At 40.9% G+C, this 22,017-nt stretch overlaps 1 protein-coding gene across 5 annotated transcripts in view; it reads right to left on the bottom strand.

Annotated features, from left to right (window-relative positions):
* Positions 1-22,017, bottom strand: part of ap1b1 (adaptor related protein complex 1 subunit beta 1) — a 107,153-nt gene that overhangs the window by 17,654 nt on the left and 67,482 nt on the right. For 3 of the 5 annotated variants that reach the window (XR_015072307.1, XM_085961490.1, XM_085961491.1), the window contains exons 13-19: positions 20,835-21,094; positions 19,784-19,991; positions 19,136-19,156; positions 18,866-18,895; positions 17,269-17,403; positions 15,198-15,343; positions 5,332-5,461 (exon numbers count right to left, since the gene is read on the bottom strand). Coding sequence is in view for 4 of the 5 variants with exons in the window: in XM_085961490.1 (XP_085817616.1) it covers positions 5,332-5,461; positions 15,198-15,343; positions 17,269-17,403; positions 18,866-18,895; positions 19,136-19,156; positions 19,784-19,991; positions 20,835-21,094 (930 nt within the window). In the remaining variant the exon portion in view is untranslated. Of the gene's footprint in view, positions 1-5,331; positions 5,462-15,197; positions 15,344-16,916; positions 17,063-17,268; positions 17,404-18,865; positions 18,896-19,135; positions 19,157-19,783; positions 19,992-20,834; positions 21,095-22,017 lie in introns of those variants that run through there. The other 2 variants (XM_085961494.1, XM_085961492.1) reach the window with 2 other exon arrangements.

Raw genomic sequence — 22,017 nt, 5'->3', positions numbered from 1 at the left:
GTTCCGCTTTCTGGAGAACCTCCGCCCGCAGAAAACCCTTAGAAATCTTACGTCTAGTAAAAGCAGGCGCAAGGCCTGCTTTTACCAGCATAAGAGTTGAAAAAAAGTTTAAAAAAATTTCACACATTTATTATTTAAAAATACTTTAAAAAAAGCGAAGTTTATTTTTAGCCCTGTAAAAAACGAATTATTTTTTCAAAAAATTAAATTAAAATATAATTTATTGTAATTTCATTTTAAAAATGTGATTTAAAAAAATGTATTTAATGTTTTAGTGTTTTTGGGGTGATCTCCATTCATATATTTGACAGGTCTATCTGTCAAGTGTATGAAGGGAGATTCCCTTCTCCTATTGGCTCCCCATGGCCCACGTAATCCCAGGGCCGCTTGCGAACCGCCTGTGCCTCTGGGATATGTGGGCCCTGCGCATTTCCAGTTGGAGGCGCCCAGGAACGGAAGTAGATGCACCTCGGGAGCCCTCAGCTAAGTCCGTAGATTTTTTCCAGATCGGAAGCCTCCACACGCAGGAAGCCTCCGATCGGAAAATACGGCCCATAGTAGCTTCGTGAAAGTTCACCACAAAGAGCGTAATCTGAATTCAGAGAAAAAAAAAAGTAAAAAAGTGATCTGGCAGAGGCAAGCCAATTCCAGTTCCATTGACGTAGTTAATGTCTGCATCTGCTCCAGCATTACAATTTCCTTGTGCATGAACAACAGTGACGCAGAATGGGAGGGCATGAGGAGTCTGGTGAATAAAGATGAGCCAGTTTGTCACAAAGAAGGTTGAGTAGATAATCCAGCTGCAAATCAACCCAGTTTCACACCTCTTATAAACCAGTTACAATTGAGAAATGATTATTTGTTTACATTCAAATAGGGAACCTTGCAGAATAACCTCAAGATGAAAAAAATCAAAGTGGGGTGGGAGCACGACAAACTGACTATGGGACAGTTCAGTTGCATCAATGATGCCAATGGTCATGGAATATTCATGGCTCCAAAGTGTGAAAGTTTCAAACACACGAGTTAGGGCAGATTTCACGAATGCTGTAATGTTTGGCAAGACTGGCTTTCAAGATACAGGAAACTTTGGTTTATCCGGGAGGTTGTATGTCCAGAATACTCAATCTAACGGCAAAAATCAGGAGCCGTTTTCTATAAGTTTTTTTAGTTCTCGTTCTTTTTCCCCCCCCAGTCAGGCACTGCAAGGTCTGTAGCTATAGCAACAGCTTCAGCTAGAGACGCTTGCAGCTGCAGCCGACTCTTTAGAAGCTGTTGCTAAGCAACAGTGTTTGTTGTCAGATACGGAGATGAAAACCTCCGTATGCTTCAACATTAACTTTGTATGTCCGGCAGTTTTGATAGATCGGCAACACGCCGGTCCCGTCGGTGCCGGATATCACAAAGTTTCCTGTACTGCTGACATGAAAAGGTCTGCCGTAGAAACTGGTACGTGTTGAAAACTGGTTTTACATTGCCACAGGTATGAAGCATTCATTTTAGAGCCGTTTGAATGACTGGAAAAAAGCCCTACCAAAAAAAGATCAAGTTATTTTCATTTCCCAATTAAAACATTCTTTTCTGGATGTATGCAGTGGTAATGGGTTACTTAGTCTGGATTATGTTGCATCACGGGAAATTGTGGTCTCATGCTGCTTGCACGATTGCTTTAGAGAATTGGACAGAATTTATTTTTGCTTCTGCCAGGAGACAGTATCACTAAGAGGTGGGAGGATGGTGCGTGACATTACATTGTTATTTTGACAGCAAAATCTGGCCCAGTGAGGCTTATGGTGCTCGCCATTATTTATGCGCAAATGGTACAGCAACTTCAGGAGATGGGCAGAATATGCAAAAGTTGCTGTCAGAGTGCGTCGCTCTGCCATTAGCTTTGCGAAAACAGCATCTCGCTGTCTGCGTCACCCTTGAAATGCACTGAATGGCGTGAGGTTAGCCTAGCTTTGTGTGTCCAGGGACTTGAACACAAAGCTAGGCTAACACTCCAGTGCAGTGCTGAGTGAGTACTGCACTGTCAGACGTGCCGTCTTTCGGATGAGACATTAAACCAATGCCCCGTCTACTCTCAGGTGAACGTAAAAGATCCCATGGCACTATTTCGAAGAAGAGTATGAGAGTTATCCCCAGTGTCCTGGTCAATATTTATCCCTCAACCAACATAACAAAAACAGATTACAGTATCTGGTCATTATCACATTGCTGTTTATGGGACCTTGCTGTGTGCAAATTGGCTGCCGCATTTCCCAGATTACAACAGTGACTCCACTTCAAAAGTACTTCATTGACTGTAAAACACTTTGAAACGTCCAGTGGTCGCAAAAGGATGTAACTGGTAGAAATAGGTAAGGGAGAACCAGTGGATGTGGTGGATTTGGATTTTCAGAAGGCCTTTGATAAAGTCCCACATAAGAGGTTAGTGTGCAAAATTAAAGTACGTGGGATTGGGGGTAATACTGACATGGATTGAAAATTGGTTAACAGACAGGAAACAGAGTAGGAATAAATGGGTCTTTTTCAGGGAGGCAGGCAGTGACTAGTGGGGTACTGCAGGGATCAGTGCTTGGGCCCCAGCTATTCACAATATATAAATAATATATATATATAATGATTTGGATGAGGGAACCAAATGTAATATTTCCAAGTTTGCTGATGACACGAAACTAGGTGGGATTGTGGGTTGTGAGGAGGATGCAGAGAGACTTCAAGGCGATTTAGACAAGTTGAGTGAGTGGGCAAATACATGGCACATGCAGTATAACATGGGTAAATGTGAAGTTATCCACTTCGGTAGGAAAAACAGAAAGGTAGAATATTATTTAAATGGTGATAGATTAGGAAATGCTGATGTACAGAGGGACCTGGGTGTCCTTGTACACCAGTCACTGAAAGCAAACATGCAGGTGCAGCAAGCAGTAAGGAAGACAAATGGTATGTTGGCCTTCACTGCAAGAGGATGTGAGTACAGGAGCAAGGATGTCTTACTACAGTTGTACAGGGCCTTGGTGAGACCACACCTGGAGTAGTGTGTGGGGTTTTGGTCTCCTTACCTAAGAAAGGATATACTTGCCATAGAGGGAGTGCAGCAAAGGTTCACCAGACTGATTCCTGGGATGGCAGGACTGTCGTATGAGGAGAGATTGGGTCGACTAGAGTTTAGAAGAGTGAGAGGGGATCTCATTGAAACGTATAAAATTCTGACAGGGCTAGACAGACTGGATGCAGGGAGGATGTTCCCCCTGGCTGGGGGGGGGGGGGGGGGGGGTCTAGAACGAGGGGGGTCACAGTCTCAGGATATGGGGTAGGACATTTAGGACTGAGATGAGCAGAAATTTCTTTACTCAGAGGGTGGTGAACCTGTGGAATTCTCTACCACAGAAGGCTGTGGAGGCCAAGTCACTGAATATATTTAAGGAGATAGATAGATTTCTAGACACAAAAGGCATCAAGGGATATGGGGAGAGAGCAGGATTATGGTATTGAGATAGAGGATCAGCTATGATCATATTGAATGGTGGAGGAGGCTCAAAGGGCCAAATGGCCTACTCCTGCTCCTATTTTTCTATGTTTCTAAAAGGCGCTATATAAATGCAAGTTCTTTTTTCTTTACGCGGTAGATACGAACTTAACTCACCACAGAAAGTTAAGCCTAGTCATTTCAAGTGTAAGTACCCTTTTAAGGACATGATAATTGTTAATTACTGCTAATCAACCTCTCTGGCACTGAAACATAGGTGGGAAGTCTCATTCCTTCAGGTATTAATTGCTGGAGATTTTTAAAATGTCAATTTTTAATTAAAAAAAACTTTTCCTTTGTCTTTTTTCTCTTAATCCAATCTTTCTTTCCCTTGCTAGTTCTCTTTCTGTACCCGATTTGACATTGAATTCACCCATTCTAATTTCCACTTCCTCCTCAGTCCTTGTACTGTTTATTTTCCAATCCTTCAATCTGATTGGTTGAGATACACAGTTGCTTGCCCTGTTCACTCAGGTCCCAGATGCCATGTTTCCCTCGCTGCGACATTATCAGCTCGCACTTTCAGCAACTTGCCACGCAAAAAATAAAAAAACCTAAACGTGCAAGGGCAAGTCTAACTAACGGCAGATGCCAGTAGATGCCCTGCTACAGCAAAACCTGGCCCAATATCTACTGCTTGGGGTGAGATTGATGGGCTTTTTATTGCTTTCCATTCAGTTTACACCTCACAGGAGGACAAGGGTACGGATTCCTCGAGACCTGCAACAAACTTTGATAAACAGCGTAACAATTTAGCAACTTTGAAAATACTACATTGCTATCAGAAAAATAGCTGTACAGAGTCTGCTACTGAGAAACACTACTACATATAGCTCATCACTTAGTGAAACTTTATATAAAGTTCAAATTTCCCAAGGACTCTGGATCAGTCAAGCATGGTTGAAAACAGATCCTTAAGCAGGACAGAGGCACATCAAAAATAATTCAGAATATGTGTGTTTCTCTCCCCATGCTCCTCACACACAGACAGCAAGTGAAATTTAATCATGGGGACAAGCGATTTTGCATTTAACATTTGTACATGTTGGCAATTATATGGAGTTGTACGGAAATCACACTATAATCCTGTGATCCAGGCAAACGCAACAAGTTGAAGATAAAAATATGTACCGATTTTCTATTATAACAAATACAAAATGTTAAGCACTAAGCACAAATTATGGCTGGTGGCCACTACATGGCTGACATACATTTCAAGAGTCAATTCAATCTGTTTGGTAATCAACTAACGTGCTGCTTTCAAAACTCTTCAGAAAATCAAACACGGTCATCTGGTAAAAGGACCACTTTCCTTCATCAAGCATTCCACCCCCTAAAACCTAAATAATGTTTCTTCTGGTATTGCAAAGCTAGAATTTATGAATGTAAAGTATCGTCCCCCCTCCCCCCATTCCCAAATTAAGCTATTTCATGAACATTTTAGGGAGAAGAAATGTGCAAACTAAAATTAATGGGAGTTGCACAACTATTCAACTACAAATGAAGTCATCGAAGACAAACTCCACAAATGGGTCTCTAACCACCCCTTTCCTGAAACCTTAACTTTTACTGGCATAATGACCTCGCTAAAATTACTGTTTTGCTTGCATTAGTTCATTATCCCAATGTTTACTCAATTAATTTGACCTGATTACACACCAAAGCCAAGATTCCACTGATTCTTCTATTCCCTTCCATTCTTACTGAAATAATGCAGGTCGGGGGTAAAGGGAATAGGAGTGGTAATAATCTGCAGTTACCAAAAATTTCAAAGAATTAAGTTGCAGTTTAATTCAGACCTGTAGGTTGGTGAGGGGATCCATCTTCATAACTGGACCAACTGTGTTCAGAGGGAGAGAAGCTTCAATTGTCTGGTTAGGAGTAAGTGGGGCATTGACCTGCAGGGGAGCAGCTGGTGCCATGCCAAAGCTATGAAACAAAGAGCAAAGAAAATACAAAAAGTTAACAAAACATTTGTAATTCACATCGTCTTCAATGAAAATAAGACTAGTCTTCCTGATGGCTCTGCAGGTAAAGCGTTACCTGATGTAGCAATGAGCCATAAAGACCAGGAAGATCCTTATTCAATCCCTGGTCTATGTTGAATTAGCTAGTTTCAGCAGGGGCGATAGTGGGGCCACAACTAGCTTCATCACTCCTGGGCTAGGTGAGGGCAATATCAAGCTGAGCCACGATGGCTTTCAGTCTCTGCTTCTGCCAAGCGGGATAGCCGCTGTGGCTTTCCCGCTCACGCCCCAGTTAAAATTGCATCAGGATCCTATTGATGCAATATGACCCCGACTTAGATAAATGTGAGGCTCCTGCCTGGATGTCTCAGCTGCCTACAATACCCTGCAGGTTAAAACTGGAAACATAAGAACGCAAGAAATAGGAGCAGGAGTAGGCCATTCGGCCCCTCGAGCCTGCTCCGCCATTCAATAAGATCATGGCTGATCTGATCTTGGCCTCAACTGCATTTCCCTGCCTGCTCCCCATAACCCTCAACTCCCCTGTAGCTCAAATATCTCTGTATCTCAGCCTTGAATATATTCAATGACTCAGCCTCCACAGCGCTCTGGGATAGGGAATTCCAGAGATTCACAACCCTCAGAAGAAATTCCTACTCATCTCCATTTTAAATGGGCGACCCCTTATTCTGAACCTATGCCCCCTAGTTCTAGATTCCTCCATGAGGGGAAACATCCTCCCCGTCGAGCCGCCTCAATCTTATATGTTTCAATAAGATCACCTCTCATTCTTCTAAACTCCAATGAGTATAGGCCCAACTTGCTCAACTCTATGACTATGACTCTATAAAATGGGATTAGACTGGACAGGGATTGATGGTCGGCGCAGACACGATGGGCCGAAGGGCCTCTTTCTGTGCTGTATAACTCTATGACTAACTTTTCCTCATAAGACAACCCCTTCAACTCAGGAATCAACCTAGTGAACCTTCTCTGAACTGCTTCCAATGCAAGTATATCCTTCCTTAAATAAGGAGACAAAAACTGTACACAGTACTCTAGGGCATGGTCTCACCAACACCCTGTACAGTTGTAGCAAGACTTCCCTACTTTTATACTCCATCCCCCTTGCAATAAAGGCTAATATTCCATTTGCCTTCCTAATTCCTTGCTGTACCTGCATGCTAACTTTGTATTTCATGTACGAGGACACCCAGATCCCTTTGTACCACAGCATTCTGTAGTCTCGCTCCATTTAAATAATATTTTGCTTTTTTATTCTTCCTACCAAAATGGATAACCTCACATTTTCCCACATTATACTCCATCTGCCAAATGTTTGCCCACTCACTTAACCTATCTATATCCCTTTGCAGACTCTGTGTACTCCTCACAATTTGCTTTCCCACCTATCTTTGTATCATCAGTAAATTTGGCAACAGTACACTCGGTCTCTTCATCCAAGTCATTAATATAGATTGTAAATAGTTGAGGCCCCAGCACTGATCCCTGCGGCACCCCGCTAGTTACAGTTTGCCAACCTAAAAATGACATTTATTCCGACACTCTTTTCTGTTAGTTAGCCAATCCTCTATCCAATCTAATACATTACCAACACCATGAGCTCTTAGCTTGTGCAGTAACCTTTTATGCAGCACCTTATCAAATGCCTTCTGGAAATCCAAATACACTACATCTACTGGTTCCCCTTTATCTACCCTGCTCATTACATCCTCAAAAGAACTCTAGTAAATTTGTCAAACACGATTTCCCTTTCATAAAAACATGTTGACTCTGTTTGATTGTATTATGATTTTCTAAATGCCCTGCTACTACTTCCTTAATAATGGACTCCAGCTTTCCCCAATGACAGGTGTTAGGCTAACTGGCTGATAGTGTCCTGCTTTCTGTCTCCCTCCTTTCTTAAATAGGGGAGTTAAGTTTGCGGTTTTCCAATCCGCTGAGACCTTTCCAGAATCCAGGGAATTTTGGTAGATTACAACCAACGCATCCACTATCTCTGCAGCCACTTCTTTTAAAACCCTAGGATGCAGGCCATCAGGTCCAGGGGACTGGTCAGCCTTTAGTCCCATTAGTTTGCCTAGTACTTTTTCTCTAGTGATAGTGATTGTTTTAAGTTCCTCCCTCCCTATAGCCCCTTGATTATCAATTATTATTGGGATACTTTGTGTCTTCTACCGTGAAGACCGATACAAAATATTTGTTCAAAGTCTCTGCCATTTCCGTTTCCCATTATTAATTCCCCAGTCTCATCCTCTAAGGAGCCAACATTAACTTTAGCTACTCTCTTCCTTTTTATATACACCTGTAGAAGCTCTTCCTGTCTGTTTTTATATGTTTTGCTAGTTTACTCTCAATCTATCTTCTCCCTCTTTTTTTTTTAAAGTCATCTTTTGCTGGTTTCTAAAAGTTTCCCAATCCTCTGGCCTACCACTAATCTTTGCAACATTGTATGCCTTTTCCTTCAATCTGATGCCATCCTTAACTTCCTTAGTTAGCCACAGATGGTTCATCCTTCTCAGAGTCTTTCTTTCTCGCTGGAATAAACAAACTGTTGGGATCGGTGCGGATAAGTAACTTGCTTGTTTTTCAATGGCCCACACACCTGGTGGGTAGGATTAAAAGCAATCCCTGATTCACTCACAAATTCTAGTTTATTATTCTACACCTTCAACATTAAACAGTATATATAATGCTTTCAAAATATATTAGGTTGGTAGGCAGTATTCATGTACTATTCCAGTATTGTCTTTTGATCAGTCAGTACTGAATTACTATTGCAATTGTCTAAAGGTTTTTAAAGCAGCCACATTAAGTATTTCTAAAGAGCAAGGGTTGACTTGCACAAGTGTAACATACAAAATAATTTTAATGCAAAAAAATACTGCGCATTAATGGTCTGATGTGAGTGTAAACACATCGACATCATACAACACAGGGCTTACAAGTACATATCTTCCACACACTTCTAGGATCATAGAATGATATAGCACAGAAGGAGGCCATTCGGCCCTTCCCACCTGTGCCGGCTCTTTGAAAGAGCTATCCAATTAGTCCCACCACCCTGCTCTTACCCCATAGCCCTGTAATTTTTTTCTCTTCAAGTATTTATCCGATTCCCTTTTGAAAGTTACTATTGAATCTGCTTCCACCACCCTTTCAGGCAGCTCATTCCAGATCACAACAATTCGCTGCGTTAAAAAAAAAGTCCTCATTTTGCCTCTATACAAACAGCTGGTAAATACATATTTTGTGGGGGCAGAATGACGACAAAGTAAAATGGACATAAAAGGTAGAAAATAATTAGCCAAGGAAAAAGGCAAACCAGAAACAGTCAACAAAGTGAGATGGACATTAAAGCAGTGAAAACACACGAACTCATTCTTCCACAAACCTCTTACTGGTTTACATTGAGTTTTCTCCCAAAAATGTTAAATTAGCTGCAGGAAATATAGCATCTACCAAATGATTCGCTCATTACACAGTCTCTTCAGTTAACTTCTCAGAGGTTTGAAATGATATCATACATTTGTCAACTATGGAAGGAATCATCATCAGAGACTGCTCAAAGTGCTGGAACCTGTAAACTTTTCTAAACTAAAACTAATCAATCAGCCACTTTAAAGTGATGAACAACAATGTTAAAGGTTACTTAGTTTAACATTTTTAGATTCTGTTTCTACATTAAATTGTAAATACTTCTGGATGACTAAATCATGCTGATCAATTATTTTGCACTGAAGGTTTTCTTCCTAGTTAGGCTGTGGTTATTACTGAGCTACAATAGTTATATTATTCATCCTATGTGTGGTCCTTTCATTTGAAGTTCATCATCTACACAGGATAAGTCCAACAGCAAATGGGGAAAATCACAAATTAATTTAAGAGCTTGACCTTTAGGAAGCAACTGAACAAGGAAGAGTGTCTTATGAATTTGACTCTGATTACTTGCGTATGCCGAGAACAGAAAATGCTCAACTATTTTGAGAGCAAGAAACTCACTGTTCTGTGTGGCACTGCATCATACAAACCCAGAAAGGTTCAATTCCCAGTCTTGGCTGCTGCAAGAGTTGGGGTGCTACAGTTGGCTTCAGTGCTTTGGGGCTATGGGGAGGAGGGAAGGCAGGGTAGGAAAAAAGTTAGCAAGGTTGCTGCTCTTGGCTGTTCTCCGGTGATCACTCCTGGGCAAGGTACCTCAATTAAAATCACCCATTTCTCTTCTATAGTCAAGGGAATACAAGCCTAGTCTATGCAACCTGTCCTCATAATTTAACCCAGATATCGTTCTGGTGAAACTGGGTTGTATCCCCGCCAAGGCCAATATATCCTTCCGGAGGTGCAGTGCCCAGAGCCGAATGCAGTACTCCAGATGTAGTCTAACCAGAGTGTTATACAACTGTAGCATCTTGTCACTATCCTTTTGCAGCTTCCTTTGGTCTTCTAAATAAATAACTATACCTCCTATTTTGGTATTATCTGCAAATGTTGACAACTCCCTCTAGGCCTATATCCAAATCACTGATATACAGTGAACAAAAGTGGTCCCAGAGCTGAACCTTCTAGAACATGACTACCCACTTCCAACCACTCTGTAAAACTGCCCTCGACTCCAAGCCTTTTTTTTTTAAAATCCGGTTTGCTATTGCCACCCCCAAATTCCATATCCCTTAATTTTCTCCAATAATCTCCGACTATGTCAGAGGCTTTCCTAAAGTCCCTGTGCACTATCTATACTGCATTTGCTTCATTCACCATGTCTGTTATCGCCTCAAAGAATTTTAAGAGGTTTTTCAGGCACGATTGTAACTAATGAAATACCTGCTGGCTACTTATACTTATTTTATCTTCATCTAGATCCGTGGTAATTTCATCCTTAAGTAAAAACTCTAAAATTTACCCGACCACAGAGATTAACTTAACAGATCTGTAATTACCTGGATTAGCTGTCTCCCTCAATTCTGCTCTCCTCCAACTGGCAATTTACTAACAGGTTTGGGTAGTATTGAAGGCTCAGGAAGCTACACTGAGTAATAAGTTTTAGTCAGACTAAAACTCGAGGTATTAGCCGTGTCAATTGCCCTCTCCTCCCAGTGGACAGTAGACAGGTCCTGGACCGGTCAGTTCTCCTCTCCCTCAGCGACCAGGAGACAGGCAATGGCCCCATCAATTCCCCTCTCCTCCCAGTGGATAGTAGACAGGACCTGGACCGGTCGGTTCTCCTCGCCCTCAGCGACCAGGAGACAGGCAATGACCCCATCAATTTCCCCCTTCTCCAGCTGACAATGGACAGGTACTGGCCCCATTGATTCCCCTCTCCCCCAGTTAACAGTAGACCTATCAATATACAGGAGGCTTTGGTTTATCCGGAGGTTATATGTCCGGAATACTCGATCTAACAGCAAAAATCAGGAGCCGTTTTCTATAAGTTTTTTTTTTTTAGTTCTTGTTGCTTTTTTTCCCCCCCAGTCAGGCACTGCAAGGTCTGTAGCTATAGCAACAGCTTCAGCTAGAGACGCTTGCAGCTGCAGCCGACTGTTTGAAGCTGTACAGGGTTTGTTGATTCACAGAGCTTTTCAGTTCCGTATCTCAACATTAACGCTGGTATGTCCGGCACTTTTGATGGTACGGCATCAGCTCGGTCCCGTCAGTGCCGGATATCAGAAAGTTTCCTGTATGTGGAAAATAAATGAGAAAAATTACACAATGTGTAATAAATGTATAATTTCACACATTAAAGTAAAGCCAAATAGTTTAAATATTGACACTCGTCACAGTGCTGGATTTCTTCACTGTCTCTTTACTTGTGCAAACGGCTTTTTGATAGTTTCCCTAAACAAACCATAAACTTAAACCTACTCTGCTCCTGAATTAACTCTGATTTATGGCAAATTGTTTATTGAAGAATACATAGACTCCACACTACATCTAATTAATTTTAAAGATGGAAAACACCACACAACATAATTTATATTAATATAGCACCTTTAATGTCGAAACATTCACATTTACCAGAAGCGCAATAAAAAAATGGATGTCAAGCCAAAGGAGGAAATATTAAAGAGAGTTGACCAAAATTGTAGGAAGGTTTTAAAAGGAGGAGAGGGATATATGTAGAGGCGGAGGGGTTTAGGGAGGGAACTAGAGAGCAGGAAGCCTAGACGGCTGAAGGCATGGGTGCCAATGGTGGTTACAGAGATAGGGAGAGGTGATTTCATGAAGGGATATAAATGAGAGAATGAGAAGTTTAAATTTGAGGCGTTGGGTCTGGGAGCCAATATAGCTCAGCGTGAAAGGGTGAGCAGGATAGGATACAGGCAGTAGAATTTGGGATGTGTTTACGGAGGGTGGAGGGAGGAGGCCAGGCAGGAGAGTATTGGAATAGGGTTTCAAGAGCAGATGAGCGGAGGTAGGCGCGGATGTGGGCGATCCTACAGTTGGAAGTAGGCAGTCTTTGTGACAGAGGATTACGGCGCTGGAAGGACAGCTCAGGGTCGAATAGGATGCAGAGGTTGCAAAGTCTGTTTTAGCCCATCAGTGGCTGGGAGGGGGATGGAATTTGTGACAAAGACTGATGCCGACTTTGATCTCCCCAACGTTTAACCAGAAAAAATTGTGGCTCATCCAACACTAGATGTTGGACAAGCTGTCTGATGACAGAGGCAATGAAGATGTCAAGAAAGGTAGTGCAGAGGCACAGCTCGGTGTGATCAGCGTGCATATGGAAGCTGGCCTCGCATCTGCAAGAAGTCATGGCCAAGGGCCAGCATGTAGATAAGGGAGAAGGAAGGGGCCATGGATAGATCCTTGGGACTCCATCAGTAATGACACGGGGCAGGAAAAGAAGCCACGGCTGCAAATATACTGGCAACAACCAGATAGGCAAGAGTGGAACCAAGTGATGACAGTTCCATTGAGCTAGACAACAGGGGAGAGGCGTTGGAGGAGGATGGTTTGATCGACCATGTCAAGGGCTGCAGAGGGGTCAAGCAGAATGAGGAAGGATAATACAGCACGTTGACATTCACAGAGGCGATCATGTGTGACTTTTGTCCTGGCCATTTCAGCACTGTGGCAAGGGTGGAAACCTAATTGTAAAGAGTCAAATGGAGTTGCAGGAAGGAAAGGCATGGATTGTGGAGGTACTAACACGTTAAAAGATGCGAAAGGAAAAGGGTGGTTTGAGATGGGGCGGCAGTTTGCAAGGATAGATGGGTCGAGGGTGGGAAAGGGACAGTACCCAAGGAGTGGAACCATTTATAATGTCAGCTGGCATGGGGGGTCAGGAAGGGATGTTGGGTGGTCAACTGTTTAGTTGAGATACTTTGTACAGCCTAAACCATCCAGATTTATTTACAGATAGTGATTTACAGCAAGCAAAATGGCAACTGTATAGCATAATCAGAAAAAGCATCAGTTGTTCACCCAGCCTCTTCTGGCCTACTCTTAGAGACAATCTCCGATGACATATGCAAAAGCATTGCTTATGGCGCTCTATCCGCCTCCATTGGTAATGGCAAAATAAGCAGAAACTGGCAACCATTACAGAATCCTTGGATTATAAGGACTTTTTCCCCCAGTAAGTGCAAGCAATTTCTATGAAAGTCAAGTAACCAAAATGTCAATAATCTTAACATTTTAATAAAGAATGGGATAATGGCTTCTAGCAGTTAGCTTCCCCACCTAACAACCTGCTTATTTTAATACCTGACAACTGGAAAAAAATTGTACTTCATCACACATGAAGGGATACAAGTAACAGATTCCATTAGATCAGAGACTTCTTTAGCTGCGAGTCAAAATGAGCAGGTAGCTGTTTCAGTTGGCAATGGGCACAGAGTCCACTTTAGAACAGGATTACGACTTTAAAATATACAAGCCAAAACTATTTATGTTCCAACATGTACACTATTAACTGCAACCAGTATTTCATAGAACTGTACAGCACAAAATCAGGCCAATCGGCCTATTGCATTTACACACAGCTCTAAAACAGCTACCCATTTAGTCCCACTCCTCTGCCCTTTTCCCATACCCTTATAATTTTTTTCCTTATCAAATATTTATCTACTTCTCTTGTAAAAGCCATAATTTTTTTAAAATTCCACCACTGTTTCCGGGAGCGGAACCAACAGCCAACTCTGCATAAAAAAAAATTGCCCTAACTTCTCCCTTTACTGTTTTGTTGACCATCTGAAATGTATTCCCGCTAATTATTGACTAGCAGACCTATTTACTTTACCAATATCCTTCATAACTTGAGCATCTCTAACAAAACTCATAACCTTCTTTGTTAAAATGAAAAGAACCCCAAGTTCACCTCCAAGTCCGCACACCATCCTGACTTGGACATATCTCGTCATCCTTAGTTGGCCTGAATGGCCTGTTTCTCTGCTGTAAATTCAATGTAATTCTACGTAAATTGAAACACTAGCCCTCTAGCTAATATAGTTCACACATGCTTATCACATGCAAATTTCTTCGATACTTGTAGTGGAAGAGGAAAGGGGAGAGAGAAAAAAGATAAATCAGGCAACCTTTCCCAACATGCCTCTGTAGATAATTATGGGGAAAAGACTTTGATTGTTTTATCGTAATTGTTCCAAAAGCATTCCCATCACGTTTCAGGATTTTGTGACCCTTTTGCCTGCAGAAACTGGTATTTTTACTGTTTTTCTTAAGCAAAGAATATTTCCAGAAGTTTTAAAAAAGCCACTTGGATGAAATGTGGTTAATATGTTAAATGGATGTTGTTTTCCCAAGAGACTAAACAATAAGCCATTTGTTAGATTATCTAGGTAATCAAAAATCGTTGTGTTGGAAAGCCCTTTGATCTCTGTCTGTGAAGAGGGAAATAATAAAGACTCGGGGACACAGGGGAAATAAAAAACAGGTTTTTGAAATCAGGATGTTTTGTGAAGTCAGTCAGGTTTTGTTAAAGAGAAAGCTTGGAGGACATTCGCTGAGATGAAGGGGTTAGAAATGCTGGAGGATAGTTAGAAGACATCTTTAAGTAAAATGACCCACTGATGTAGGGAAACATGGCATGTTCTTTATTTGTATTATATGCAAAGATGTGTTGCACTGACTGAACAGAGTGAATGTGATCTTAACCATTTTTCTGCATGCTCACTCACTGAGAAATAAAGCAGCTTCACGATTTGTAATAATCCTCGTTTCAAGTGTTAATGTGGTCCACCTTCCGAGAGATTGGAAGAGTATATGTGCAAAAGACATGAATATCCGCTCCAGGTCGCAAAGGGGTATTATTGGTTCACCACAGAGTTAAGCTATCGAGCAAGTAAATATAGGGCAGTGTGAGTCAACTCCCATTATAAGATGCCCAATCTGCTAACGGGGGCAACTGATGCCACTGATCCAGAGAAGGCATGTATTGCAGACTGGAATTTATAACGATCCCCATTAAAAAAAAACTATATTGACAACTATCCACTGCAATCTACTTTCTAGCCTAAGTTTCTAGGAAATGCTGCATCATCACAAAGCAGCTTAAGAACTGGTATTTACATTCCACAATCTCAAGCAAGGATGTAAATGTGAAATTTTCATCACGTGATGAATAAAAGCAGAGGATTTAATGCAAGTGTGATAATATGGTAAAAGGATCTGCTGCATACAAAAATATTGCTTTTTAAGCACCAGCTAAATTCAATTCTCACCTATTTCTGTTAAACTGGATTGCAAAGTCAGTCATTACTTGCATGGCTTTGTTCATCAGAGAGAGATCCATATAGATATGACCCATGCGGCGTGAAAATGTGCCAGAAATTTCAAGACCTTTGGCCTTTGTAGCAGGTAACCAAATCTGGTGGAACAAAAAAAATGAATTAAAATAGTTTAATTGTGGTATTTTTGGGCACCAAGAAAAACAGAAGCAGAAGAAATCTTAAATTGTGTTACAGGTCAGTTTTCCAGAAAACTTAGTAAAGGTATCCTGGAATGCACAAATAATAAAGTTTGTGGAAATGTGAAGATAAGTTATGCAGTGTATTCTGGTCTGCTAAAGGCCAAAATTAATTTTCTATAGCAACACTAAATGTATCTGGGTTTTTTGAAAATTTGTAATTTCTTAAAATTAAAATAGGGCTAATTTCAGCTGTAACATTATTACATTTGAATTAGTGTAAATGTACAACTAGTCAGTCAAATGAGTGGCATGTTAGTTTGACTGAAAGCAGCTAAAGATATAAATACCTGTAAAATATATTTAATCCCTTAATATTCAACAGCAACATTACAAAATATCAAGTGGTGATGGAAATTAGCATAAACATACAAAATGTTTGCTACAGAAAACCAGCCTATTTCCAATAGGTCAGCTGGAATGGGAGATACATTGTTGAAGATGACATGTGATTATTAGTTCACAATCTTGCAGCCAGACAAATTAAAAATGAGACAGATTTTCAGAGGCAGCAAAGATAATACAGCTTAGTGCAATAATTTATTTTTTGACTGTGCACTTGCAATCTCATTGTTATTCATGTTGTTCAAATAAGATATATAGGAAGAACGGCATAACATTACTAATCATATAGCTCAGAGCAATTCACCCTGGAATAAAAGAATACAGTATGCATATTACAAAGGAAAAGTATGCTTAAAGCTCCCAGTGGCTCAGTGGATAAATGCACCACATCTTCATAATTCACCTCCTTGGATAGGAGCAGCAAAAATCCGCTCATACAACCAGCCACAGCAAATGTGCCCAATTATTAGCTAGTGTTCTCTGCTGAAAAGGAGCAGCTGTTAATGTCTGGAGAGAAGGAAACTGGGTCTGTTGTGATGCCCCCACAAGTCACAGAGCCTATGATACTAAGCCACTATCTTAAGGAAAGTAGCTTGAGGGGGGTTGGGGAGACACACCGTGCAAAACACAGCTCATTACCACATTACATGGAAATGAGACTGCACTAAAGAGCTGCAAAATGACATTTGTTACAAAGAAGCGTAGTGATACTGAAACCTATCCACAACACGCATACATTTTGCATTCACTTGTCCTGAATGCAAGAGTGCACTTGTCAAATTGCCAATATTTGTTAGTTCACACCCTCATTATTGTGCAACGTTAAGCCAAAATTAACAAGGCACAAGAAAAAAATGTGCAATTATATTATAACTGCCACATCCTCTAATCCAAATGGCTTCATCAGGTGTTAAACTCACATTATGGAGCATCTTGATGTACTTTAAACACTACCATTAAAACTCCATTATTTTGTATTTAGAAAGTTTAATAGAACCACAATGACAAAACAGAGTAAAATGGTAATAAAGCATCACTGGGCATATATAAAATATCAAACAGTGTTAACTACCAGTAGTTAAAACCAGATTCATTTGTGGTAGATGTAACTATAGAATTTGGCACTTACAAGCAATGTGGTGGTGCTGAGTGTTAGAGTACTAACACTCAGAGCCACAGAGTGAGGATGAACGCAGGTTTGATTCCTGCTCCACTCAGTTCCTGATATGAGCCATACTGAGTGGGGAGGTAACCAGTGAAGGCTGTGTCATCTCCCTGCAGGGGGAAGAAAAAAAAATCAGAGGGGATAGCCACACCTGGGCAGACACTTGCTTTTCCTCGTAACCAGCTACAGGGGGCATTGGTGTGGGTGTGGGAGCAGGGCAACAGCTACTCTCAGCAGCGAGGCACCTAGGCCAGGTAGTAAGGAAATGGTATAATCTTTCCTTCTTGGAAAAAGATTAAAAACAAATAATGCTTACAGTTTTAGGTGCCACATAAGAACCAGATGACATGCCTATTCCACCAGCAAGATCAAATAGGTCACTTAAGCCGCCTCCAACTGTTGCATTCAAGGATGTTGGCATGACTGCTGGAGTCCCATAGCCAGCACCAATCTGTATGGATAGCAAAAGATAAATTGGTTACATTCCATACATTTTATAAAACTAGTTGCTTATTTGCTCTTATTCGTGTGCACTTAAAAAAAAAAAAAGCAAGACCCGGGTTCAAATCTGGCCTCGGGCGACTGTCTGTGTGGAGTTTGCACATTCTCTCTGTGTCTGCGTGGGTTTCCTCCGGGTGCTCCGGTTTCCTCCCACAGTCCAAAGATGTGCGGGTTAGGTTGATTTGGGTATGATAAATTGACCCTTAGTGTTAGGGGATTAAATACATGGGGTTACGGGGATAGGGTGGGATATGTGTCAGTGCAGGTCCGATGGGCCGAAATGGCCTCTATCTGCACTGTGGGGATTCTGTGTGTGTATTGATGTGTACAAATAATCTAGATTTGCTGTATTTTATCATGTATAGTAGAAAGAAAAAAGTCAAAACTCAAGTTACCAAAAAGAGGAACCAAAAAAGTTGTGCAAATGTAGTGAGTTATTAAAATTTTTTGAAATACATTCAATTATATTGATGTACAAAGTTTTTTTTTAAATCACAAAGCTACCACTTCTGTTGCAATGGACAGATTGGATTGTGGGCTTTTCTAATGCACTCAAATCAGACTTAACCTGATGAACGGGCCAAGTTTAATTTTACCTGGTACAGGAAACTGTGCGCTATCCGGCACCGAGCTGTTGCCATTCCCTCAAAACTGCCAGACAAACCAGCAGTAATGTTGAAGCATACGGAGCTTTTCATCTCCGTATCTGACAACAAACACTGTTGCTTAGCAACAGCTTCTAAACAGTCGGCCCGTACCTTGGAAGCGTCTCTGTAGCTTAGCAACAGCTTCAGAGAGACTTTCCAGAGCCAGACTGTTGAAAAAAAAGCCACGAGAAGAAAAAAACCTAACAAAACGGCTCCTGATTTTTGCCGGTGGCTCGAGCTTGCCGGACACTTAGCCTCCGGATAACACACAGTTTCCTGTACCACTTTCAAATGGAAATAACCATTCACAAATTATATGTAAATTACTAGCAGATCTCATCATGTCACTGCTCTCAGTAAGTAGATGTTTTGTTTGATAAGGACAGGAACATTAATACATTGCGTATTACATAGTGTGCTCGTGCTGCTAAAGTGTAGGTGCGGGTTTCTTTAAGATTGCAATGTGTAATTGCTCTGCATTCTTGAATCTATGGTTGCATTGGTTACAGTTCAGCCTAGCTTTCTTTATCCTTGTTTTTAAAAAAGCATTTAAGGCAACAAAGTCCAATTGTCAAGAATCAAGGCTGATGTGAATAAGAGTTCAACTGTTTCTTTTGGTATAGGGAGTGTGTGGACAGAAAGTGTCACTTTCAGTTGTAGGTCAGAAGTAAACAACATTAAGTCATTGGATTTAAAAAAAATTTTTATATAAAGTGTGCATGTGGCATACATATCTTTCATAAATGTATGAAAATGGTAACTTACTGCTGGACTGCCACTTAGATCTCCACCAAGCTAAAAAAGCAACATAAAATAGTTTGGTTACACAATGCATATGAAAAAGAAAATTCTTAATAAAAATGATGAAAGTGCAAATGTTATCCTTACTACATCTAAAATGTTGATTTTCTCCACCAGTTAAGTTCAAATTATTGGAACTAGTGTGATAGGTATTATATAATCCATAAACTATAATTAGCCTGCAATTTTAACTTGAAAACAAAAATCAACAGCCAAAAAGACAGAGGATCATACCCCTTCAGTCTCATCGCCCATCTCCAGACACGAATACGTAAAGACAGAGGCAACGCAAGGACATTCACATGCAAGCAGAAGTGGAGTGAAAAAAAAGGAACAGCATAAATTCAAAGAAGAAAACACAGCATTATTAGTATACGTACATCAGCTACTAAAAGCATATCAACTAAAAGAAAACATTAATTCAGTGTTGACTCTACAATGTTTCAGTGCATCTGCTGAATTTTGAGAGTTCTCTAATTTGTTAAAGCAGCTTGACATTATAGAATTGTTAAAAATCTAAATGTCAACATACTACAAGCGATAGATAACTATTAGCTACGGCAACATTGGAAAATTAGAGGTAAAATATTCCACAAAAACAATGAAAGTAAGTTGATTAATGTGTTCTAATTTTTACACTGAAGAATTCTAAGAAAATGTTGCTGGACAGGTGAAATTTTAAAAGAAACTTATTTGGCTTTTAAGCCCTATAACAAATATTACACTCCAGCAATTCGAAGAGGGGCTAAAATCCTGAATAAACTCTACAAGCAAATAAAAGACACCATCACAACATTTTAGTTAAATCGGACAGGTGCACTGACAATTTCGGAAAAAGTTTGAAAACTGAAAAGCTGTTAGAGCCCTATGGTATTTGCCTACCAAACTGTCCAATCCACCACCAAGAAGGTCCATGGCTCCCATTTGAACGGTTGAAGAGGGTATAGGGGGAACACTGACTGGAGGGCCTAGGTCGAGATTCAGCAGATCACCCAAAAGATCACCCTGGGATGGAATGACGGCAGGTTGTTGCTCAGTAGGCTGTGCTGCAGCTGAAGGGGCAACATCTGGACTCTCGGTACTTTCATTTCTAAGAGATAACAGAAAATTGCAGGAAACTAGACATAGTATTGACACTATTCGCATTACTGGAGAACAAGTAACTTACATTTCTACTGCACACCTCACAAGCAGGAAGGAGGGGGCAAAAAGTACAGATGATTCTGAAAGCAAGGAGGAAGATGCCAATGCAGAGATATAAAAAGGAGGGGGTTTCAGAAGTTGGGAGTGTAAGTGGTTGAAGGAAGCGAGCTAATAAGTCTGAATCAGTGACCTACAGTGGCACAGAGTGTTCATTCTTTCTCTATTTCACAATTTCCAGATCTCAATCTGGTTGTTTGAGAAAGGTGTGAAGCAGTAGTGCAGCAAAAAGAATGTCAAATAAACAAACATTGGGTTGAGTCAACCTATAGCATTTTCTGGGCCTGCTTCGAATGAGCGAGAGATTTGGGAAAAGGTTATCTCTCTTATATTAGGCAAACCCAAGGACTGAAGGGAAACGCACAAATTGGAGTTGAAAACAAATTGCTGAAGAACTTGACAACATAGGGAACAAAGGTTAGCTTATGCACAATTACTCCTCAATCTTTCAATTAAAGGTTCTTCATAATCACTAAGTCAGGCAAATTTTGCACATCAAATGGGTTTATTTCACAAGATGACAGGGGCAGAGACTGCTCTTCTTTTCATTGAGTAGGTCCTGCACATTACCAAGCTACAGTTGTGTGGTGACCCAGATGCACCCCAAGTTTTAAAGATCTGTCTGGTTTGAGAAAGCAGGAACGAATGCCCCTAGAGTTGCTGTTAATTTGCCCTGGGCACAATTTTGTATGGGAAAGGAAAGTTAGGTAGAATCTTTGGAATTTTCACTTACGATCCAGATCGTGGCGGCAGTCTCTTGTGCTGAACACCTCTGCTGCCTTCCACAAATGCACTGGGTGGCTTATGGTATACCGAGGCCAGTGTTCCTATGTGGCAAATTAATTCATCAAGGAGGGTTGGTTCAATTAGGTCAGTTTCTTCTGAAATCAAGGGTTTCTCTGCCAATACAACTTCCTTTGCTGCCACTGGATCTGTAGAAAGTAGACGCCAGTATATGTAGCCACGGTCTCTCAGATCAGGGTTGTCAGAATCCTGCAATATCAAAAAGATCACTGAAACAGTAATTATGCCCAAGGTACAGACCAATGGTAGTGGTACACAATTTGTTGCCGATAGCTATATCTGGCTAACAAAATACTGAATAAAGAACAATCTAGGAAAACACCCACTTATTGTTTTATCAATAAAGAAACTATTGTCCTAGCAGAAAATGTTTGTTAACTACAGGAAACTTTCGTTTAAACGGAGGTTAAATATCCGGAATGCTCTATCCACCGGCAAAATTCAGGAGTCGGTTCAGATAACTTTTTTTTTAAACTTTTCGTTGCTTTTTTTCTCTCCATTTGTGGCTGTGCAAGCGTGTAGCTGAAGCTGTTGCTTAGCTACAGAGACGCTTGCAAGCTGCGCCGACTGTTTTGAAGCACAAGGTTTGTTGCTTCAGACGGAGCACTGAGCGCCGTATGTTTTAACATTAGCGCTCGTTTCTCCGGCAGTGTTGATCGACCGGCACCAGCTCGGTCCCGTCAGTGCCGGATACCAGAAAGTTTCCTGTAAAACATAACCCTGTAAGGACTGCAGCATGAACCTAATTAAAAAAAAACAGTAAACTGTAAATGAGGTATATTATGGTGCTTTCAGCTTCTGTTATTCTACTTTACTGTCTTTAGCTGCTCTTCAATGTTAACACTCCATAGCTGGGGGGAGGGGGAGAAAGAAGTATTCAGTTGACTTGTTCAATGACCTCTATTGAATTTTATATACATCTGCAAGATGGCTGGGATGACTGGAGTGTAGCCCCTCTCCCCATTAAGTTAGAGGTGCATCCCTGGTGCAAATCCATTTATACCACCCTGGATCATGGCAATGAGCTGCATCATTGTGTACACATGACAATTTTAAGCAGCATAATTTCATAGATGTACTAGCAGATTTCTTGTGGCATTGTTCAAAATAGG

This window comes from Somniosus microcephalus, chromosome 19, assembly GCF_052327205.1.
Source record: "Somniosus microcephalus isolate GS21.2 chromosome 19, FLI_Smic_1.0, whole genome shotgun sequence".
In the NCBI taxonomy this organism is placed as follows: Eukaryota; Metazoa; Chordata; class Chondrichthyes; order Squaliformes; family Somniosidae; genus Somniosus; species Somniosus microcephalus.
The sequence above is the reverse complement of the archived record's forward strand: the minus strand, read 5'-3'. Positions and strand labels throughout refer to the sequence as shown.